At 42.3% G+C, this 8349-nt stretch overlaps 1 protein-coding gene across 2 annotated transcripts in view; it reads left to right on the forward strand.

The window, feature by feature from the left end:
• Positions 1-6: 6 nt before the first annotated feature.
• RIPK1 (receptor (TNFRSF)-interacting serine-threonine kinase 1) overlaps positions 7-8349 on the forward strand; it is a 45198-nt gene continuing 36855 nt past the window's right edge. The window contains exons 1-2 of one of the 2 annotated variants that reach the window (XM_014542388.1): positions 7-689; positions 7662-7882. In XM_014542388.1, coding sequence (XP_014397874.1) covers positions 7731-7882 — 152 coding nt within the window. In that variant the 5' untranslated portion in view covers positions 7-689; positions 7662-7730. The remainder of the gene's footprint in view (positions 690-7661; positions 7883-8349) is intronic. The other variant, XM_005869628.2, reaches the window with a different exon arrangement.

The raw sequence follows: 8349 nt of genomic DNA on the forward strand, positions 1-8349 counted from the left end.
CTCCGTCAGGCTCCGGCGTCCTTCCCGGGTGCGACCCTGCGAGGCAGCGCGAAAACAAAGTAACCGGATTCCATCACTGTTTCCTTCGGCCTCGAGCTTGGAGAGATTTGCCGCGAAAACGAAAGTACATAACTATCTGGTACGTCTGCGCAGAGGCAGCGGCTGCAACGGGAAACTTCCGCGAACTGGGATGCCGGAAGGGGTGGTGCCTGAGATGGGCGGGGCTCCCGGTGAGCTGGGGGCGGGGCCCCGAAGTCGAGCGGCGAATGGCCCATCGGGTGGTGGGTGGTGGGTGGGGCCCGCGACGTTCCCGGAAGTCGGTTGTGAGTGAGCCGGGATTCCCGGAAGTCGGTCGAGTTCCCCTTCCCCGCTCTTTCCTGCTCCGGAGGATTAGGTCGGCGGGCTCCCCGAGATCTTCCGGCCAAAGGATCCCAGCTTGACTCTTAAAGCGAGTTGGGAGGACACAGGAAGAGAAATGTTACCTAGTCCTAGAAACCGCCGCCCGCGCTCCCGGAATTCGGGCGCAAGGCTCACTGTCCTAGGCTCAGCCACTTGCTCCTCGGAGCTTTTGGCGTAAAGCCGTACGAGGGCGGAGACCTCCCCTCCGGCCACGAAAGCTGTGTGACGTTGGGACAGAACCTTCGGTTTTATTATTTTGGTGGGAATGATGAGCTTTCATTGCGGTTTCAGTAAGTTACAGTCGCCTTTGCTGTTGCCATAATAGGGTTAGTAGGTGTCTCTGCTGGGACTTCTTACCGACCTTTGAAAGGACCTTTTTGTTGCACTTGGGGACACAGCGGGTTGCAAGCACAATCAAAAGCATTTCCCCATAATTTTAGACGTGAACTAGCAAATGGGAAAGAAGAGTCAACAGCCCCATTGCCCAAAGCGGCTGATGGCATAACCCTAGGAAACCTCTTCGGTGGTCAGCAGCATTTGCTTTTATGAAGAAGATTAGTTCCATCCTTAAAAGCATTTGACAAAAACCCGCAGGGAGTGTTTGTGTGTGTCGGGGTGAGTAGGGGGTGACGCTCCTCTTTGTGTCTTGCTGATGGTTTGTCTCTTCCTTGCTCAGAACTTTTATTTCTGATAAAGCCTGAGGCTGTTATAATCAACCAGCTTTGCAGAAGTCCCTTTCTTCCCTGGTTTACACTTGAAGAAATCAAGGCTCCGAGTCAACTTTGGAATGTAGAGTGACAGTACTTGATTTGCAGTTTGTAACCACCTGGTTAGTGCTAGATTAAGGAAAAAATGGTAGTCAATTAGAAATGTGGAAAACCGAAGCTCTTCTAAACACAAAAAGTGGAGACTATGCCTGTTTAAAATTTAGGCTGTATTGTCATCGTTATTATTACTAATAAAATAGCAATAACAATTATTTAATTTTCATTTTCCTCAATCTGCCCTATATTGACCACTAGAGATATGTTCCACTTTCAGGATTGTGAATATTATTAATAAAAGCTAATAAAAAGTCTTAAGATACCAATTTCCAAAATGGCAAACTATTATTTGGTGCTTATTAATCCATAACATGTTAATACCATTAATATGATCTGGGAATTTGAAAAATATACCTTCGTATGCTTTGGTTGGATATTATACTCTGGCAAAAGTGATTGTATTAACCTGTAGAATATTGATTTTGAACCATATATTTTCATGTTTTTCAAATTTAGTCTATATTCCTCATATTTGTGATTATAGGATACTGATCTAATATAGGTGAGCAGGATTACAAGATTAGGTACTTGCATCTGATTTTTAACAAGGACATTATAGTTTGCTATCTAGATGAAGTAGCATGTTGTTAGTGAATTAACAGTGGAAGTTTGAGTGAAGAGTCAAAGGCTCTGCCACTTCAGGTGACTCATTCAACTCCAAATTTTAGTTTCTTTGTTTGTAAATTGGATTAATGAGACTAAAACTTATTTCACGGTGTCACAGTGTGCTAATGGACATGATAATGCGGTTAAACTTCTTCAGTCTTGTATCTTGTTCATCATTTGGCTCTTCCTTGCCCAGAGTTCTCATTCATCTGGGGAAAGCATCAAGCTATATAATCATAAAACTTTAGAGAAGTCCAAGTTAGATACATGAGTAAAGTCAGAGTCCTATTAGCAGGGAAAGGGCAGTGGGTGGGTGGGGGCAATAATAGGTAAGCAACCAACATTTTTTTGTCAGACTCATTATGGTCATTGAATTGAAAAAATCATCCTCTACCCCTGAAAGGTAAATATATTTTCTAAAGCCTTTAAAAAACTTTTATTTATTTTTTGTTAATCCTCTCCTGAGGATATTTTTCCATTGATTTTTAGAGTGAAAGGGAAGGGGAGAGACCAAGAGAGAAACATCGTTGTGAAAGACACACATCGATTGGTTGCCTCCACATGTGCCCCATCTGGGGCGGGTATCAAGCCTGTAATTGAGGTATGTGCCCTTAACCAGAATTGAACTTGGCCCTTCAACCACTGAGCCAAACTGGCCGGGACTAAAAAACTTCTTTATTGATGTATAACATGTAAGGAAAGATGTACAAATCATAATTGTACAGCTGTATGTAGAATCACAAAGTGAACATTACTCAAATTAAGAAAATAGAGCATTGCTATCCCACCTGAAACCCCCCTATACCTCCTCTCATTCACTATCTCCTGTCTCCCACCTGTTAATACCATAAATTAATTCTGCATGTTTTGGGGGTATTAATTATTTTTCATTTATATTTTTCCCTAGTTTTATTGAGATATAATTGACAAACATTAATTGAATATAGGTCTGAATAATTTAATATACAGACTCAACTGCCTTATAGATAAATACTTCATGAAATTTCTTGGAATTTTTAATCAGTATCAGTGGAAAACTTTTGCTTCTCTGAGTCCCTGAATCAATATCCATTTATCCCACTACAGTGGACACAATTAGTTGTCATAACATGACATAACAGGCCAGTGTGCTTTCCTTAATTGCCGTGTAACGTGGCTTTATAAGGTGGTTTATACCTGCCTATAGGCAGTGTTTCTGTGACTCATGGGTATGTAAACCACTGACAGGGCCTTCCTAAGATATGCAGTGCTTATAAAGTTGAATTGTTAATGGAAGAAAAGGGAGTAAAGAGTAAAAATTAGAAATCATTGGAAACAATGGAAAAGTTAATAGATTAAGAAAGATCAGACTAAACCAGCAAACTGCCAGACTTATAAGGAGAATTGACTTGGGACGGGAACCAACCTCACAGAGTGCAGTGGACTCACCTGGAGGCCTTCATGGGAGCATCATGCTCACAGGAGACACTTCAAGTCTTAGTTGTCTTGGCAGATTTGGGGAGGCAAGACCTGAGCTGAAGGAGAGATCCAAATAGAACTCATAAAACTGAAGATTTATACCCCAATAGGTGTATTTCAGGACATGTTTCTTTAATCTGAGTTTTTCTTAAATGTTTTTAAATATTCACATATAACATCATTTTTGAAGCCTGCTAAATGTATTTCAGAGTGTGGATGGGCCATAACTTATTCTTTCCTCTGTATATGTAAATTGTTCTATATGTTTTTTATTCTCTGTAAGGTTACTGGGAACATCCTTGTATGTACATAATTTTTATCATCATCTCTGATTTGATTCCTCAGAATAAAGAACTTTTGAGTTCCTTTAAAAATTGTCATTATTAAAATAATTTGTGTTTATTATAGAAAATTTGTGAAATCTAATAAAAGTGTAAAGAAGAAAGTAAAAATCATCCTGCCATTCAAATATATGCCTTGCTAACATTTCGGTATCTTTCATTACATATGTATATCTAACTTACAGCCTACAATTTTGAATGGCTAAATAATATTCCATTTTATGAATGTGCCATAATTCACTTAACTATACCCTTTATTTTGGAACAATTAAAGAATTCTTTAAAATAATAATTGTCTATTCAATGATCAACTGCCACATATCAGGTTCTGTGCTAGGCACTGGAGACAGTGAGCAAGTGTGTCCTGCCTTCTGTGAGGTTTCTTTTTTTTTAAATTTCTTTATTGATTAAGGTATCACATATGTGTCCTTATCCCCCCATGACCCCCCCAACCCCCCCACTCATGCCCTCACCTCTGTGAGGTTTCTTAGAAATCTCAAATTACAGCTGTCTTAACTCTTTCAAGGGAGAAATACAGGGTTCTGTGGAAATGTCTAATGGGAAGACTTAGGCTGGCTTCCCTGAGGTATGATAAAGTCTGAGATCTAAAGGATGAGTAGCATGTAGCTAGGAAAAGACTGTACCTAAAGGGGTTGTAATGGAAGAGCGGGGAAAAATACCCTCCTAAGATGGGTTCTGTGTGCTGCAGAGGATCTATAGAAATGGAAAAGGAGGCCTAAAACAAATGCTGAAATATGTTTTATTTCTTACACCAATTCACAAGGATTGGTCAGTGGAGAACTGCTGAGCAAAGTGATGCCAGCTGCCTGTTGCCATTTGCAAAGCCTAGAAAATGGGATGAATGTGGGCAGCTGGGCCAACCAGAGCCAGAGCCATAAAACAGGCAACAAATGTGTTTTCAAATGTTTGTTCTTATATAATCCTTATTGGTCCTATGACGCCGTCATTATTTCCTTTTGAAAATGAGAAAAGTGAGGCTTATGTGAAGTACCCAAGGCACAGAGCTAATAAATTACAGAACTAGATTTCAATCAAGAGAAAGGAAGGCCAGTGCTTTTCCCCCCATCACGATGGCCTCCACTCCCTCACCTTCAATGCCTGCCTGACCCTGTGTCCTCTCAGTCTTCATGAGTGAACAGCCTCCCTCCTCCCCCACCTCTGACCCACAGATGGGCTACTTTTTCAAGGGTGCTTCCTCTTGTTTGGTGATGACTCATATTACAGGTGATGACTCACATTACAGGAACGTGGTCCATGGTGTCCTCTACTGTTCTGATATGTGCACGTGGTCGGGTGGCAGGGCCCACCCATAGCCTTTGTACAAGGTGTAGAGGCTGGTGACCTGAGCCCAACTGCAGCCGGCCACCGCACAAGACCACTGTCAGCCCAGGCATTTTCAGAAACCCTTCCAGGTACTTTTATTTTTTTAAATTTCCCCATTCCTCAACATCTACACAAATAAAAAAGAAAGATGCAAATTGACTGTACCTTCATGATGTCCACCAGCCAATCAGGAGTGAGTATGCAAATTAACCCAACAAAAATGGTGGGTTAATTTGCATACGCAGATGCTGAGCCCCAGGAGCGGGGTGGCGGAAAGGCGTCTCCGGGCGGAACGAAGGCAGAAAGGCTGCTCCAGGCCAGAGCGAAGGTGGTGCCAGCAGCCAGGGGAAGGAAGGCTCATTCTTGCATGAATCTTCATGCATCGGGCCTCTAGTTTTATTATAAAAACTTCAAAGTTAAAAAGTTTTTACAGTGAACTCACACATATCCACCATTAACATAATTTTACTCTGCTTGCTTTATTGCATAGCCATCCATCACTTATCCCTTTCTCTATCCACCAGTCTGTCTGCAAAGTAAGTCAGCGATATCAGTATACTTCCCCCTAAGTATTTCAGCATGCACACCACTTGCTAGAGTTCAATATGTTTACACATTTTTCTTTTGATGTAAAATGTACCTGCAGTTCCGAAGAGTATTACCTGCTGAGTATTGGCCAATGCTTATGCCTGTATAACCTTAACTCCCCACTGAGATGCTAAAACATTACCTTCACCCCAGAAAGTCCCCCATGCCTCATCCCACTCAATCCTTACTCTGGCCCCGGCAACCAGTGTTCCTTTAACAACACAGATTAATTTGACTGTTCTAGAACTTCATATAAATGGAATTATATAGTATACATTCTTGTGTAAAAGGCTTTACTCAGCACAATGTATTTGTGATTCACTCACATTGTTGTCTGTATTGGTAGTTTGTTTCTTTTTATTGCTGGGTAGTATTCCATTGTATGAATATACCACAGGGGCTTTTTGCCCATTCTCTTATTGATAAATAGCTGTTTCCAGTTTGGGGCTATTACCAATAAAGCTGCTATGAACACTGCACAAATCTTTTGGGACATATGTTTTCATTTCTCTTGGCTTGGAATTGCTGGGTCATAGTGTAGGTATATGTTTAGTTTTATAAGAAACTGCCAGACCTTTTCCCAAAGTAATTGTACAATTTTATACTCCTACCAACACAATGGGAATCCAGTTGCTTCATATTTTCGCCATTATTTGTATATTCTGGTGAGTGTGTAGTAGTGTCTCGTGCTGCCCCATGGATTTTTATTCTTCATTTCAATTTAGGGAAACTGAATGAATACAGTGAATGGAAGAAGAGTAGAAGGATGAAGCAGATAGTTCTTCTTTGAAATTGTATGCATTGTATACTTCATAGCATTGGTGTACGGATTCTCCAAATCCTAATTTTTTTCACATCTTCCTGTTCTTTTTAGATAGTGCATCGTTCTTTTGATATTCTTCAAATTCCTTCTTATGTTCATAATTACCTTAGAGCTATTCAGCAATTTAATTACCTGTAATGCCTAATATTCAGCTGAGTCTGGTTCGTGATGAACTTTTTCTTTGTGTTTTATAATTTTGGAAAGGGAGCCTACGTTAACTTAGTTCTTTATTTCTGGGAATCTTGTCTGGCCTGGCTGGATTGTGTTTGCTTTAGGATTATAATCCAGGGATGCCATCAGTCTGTGACTGCTTTCTATGTAAAAGTTCTTGGTTTGGGGAGTCATGGCTATAAGAATCCTGGCTACATTCAAAGCTCAAGTCTATTTGAGGACAGCCCCAAGGTTATGAATTCACAGACATTTTTTATACCCCAGGCCCAGTGTAAGATGAGTTCCTTTGCTAATGGACTGCTTTTTTTCTAGTCCATCCTTTCATGGACGAGTAGGGGAGCACACCGAGGAGTGCCGCGTTAAGGGAGATCTTTCTTTCAACCCTCTTCTTGCATTTCCTGACCTCAGCTCTTGTCCCATCTGGGTTTTGGTCCCTGGCTTATGGATAGCGAGTTAGTTGTGTCCAGAGGGCCACTGTCTTAGTCATTTCGCTGCTAGGACAGATTTCAGGCTGGGTGTCTTAAACAAAGGACATTTATTTTTCACAGTCCTAGGCCTGAGAAGTCCACCATCAAGGTGCCAGCAGACCTGTGTGTGGCGAGGGCTCCCTTACAGACCATCTTCTTGTGCCCTCACGTGGTGGAGAGAGAGAGAAGGAAACTAATCTCCACCTTCCTGACCGAATTACCTTCCAAAGGCCCCACCTTCTAATACTACTTATTGGACTTCAATGTGTGAATTTGGGGGTGCCCCGAACATTCAGTCCACAGCAGCTACTGTGTGGGCCACGGCTTGTGGCCAGGGCCCTGTGTGTGTTCAGTCCCTGGGGTTTCCTTCCTGCTGACCTAGCTGTGCATGGGAGTGCGTGTTTGTATTGTGTTACCCGACATATATGGGTCCTTTGTAGCAGGAGGGTGTTCAAACTTTTCTAGTCCTGTGTGTTGCCAGAAATGAAAGTCTAAGGAATCAAAATTGTGGTCTTCTGTGATTCTTAGAAATATGGGAAAATGTTCATTATAAGTCTATCCTCAAAAAATCGTCCACCAAACACGTGGTTTTAGTATAATGAGTTTTCTGCACTGAGATGGTTTCTTGTTTTCTTTACAGGGCACAGCTCTGAGGTGAAGAAAAGGTGGTGTGTTTTTGAACATTCTGAACATCGGAAGGAAACCAGACATGTCCTTGGATGACATTAAGATGAAATCCAGTGACTTCCAGGAGGAGGCGCCCCTAGATAGCGGGGGCTTTGGGAAGGTGTCTTTGTGTTTCCACAGGTCCCATGGGCTCGTCATACTGAAGAAGGTGTACACAGGGCCTAAGCGAACAGAGTGAGCGGGGAGCTGGGCGGGTGGACCCGCTGTGGGCTGGCCCCAGGGGGTGGAGGCTGCGGAGGTGCAGGGCTGCGGTGGGGAAGGCTGGCACTGGCTTTAGAATGAGACAGCCTATGGTGTAAGTGTCAGTATACGGGCTCATGTCCAACAACTCTACAAGGTGGTTACTGTCCCTGTATAGCTGACAAGGATTTTGAGGCTGGTTGATGAAAAGGTTACAGCTGGTAAATAATGGACAAGAAATGAAGGGAAGAAAGTAGACAAAGCCCAGGCTGGTGTGGCTCAGTGGTTCAGCATCGACCTATGAACCAGGAGATCACAGTTCAGTTCCCAGTCAGGTCACATGCCCGGGTTATGGGTTCGATCCCCAGTGTGGGGCGTGCAGGAGGCAGCTGATTAACGTTTCTCATCTTTGATGTTTCTCTCTCTCTCTCTCTTCATTTCTCAAATCAATAATATATATA

Source organism: Myotis brandtii, unplaced genomic scaffold (genome assembly GCF_000412655.1).
Source record: "Myotis brandtii unplaced genomic scaffold, ASM41265v1 scaffold300, whole genome shotgun sequence".
NCBI lineage: Eukaryota > Metazoa > Chordata > Mammalia > Chiroptera > Vespertilionidae > Myotis > Myotis brandtii.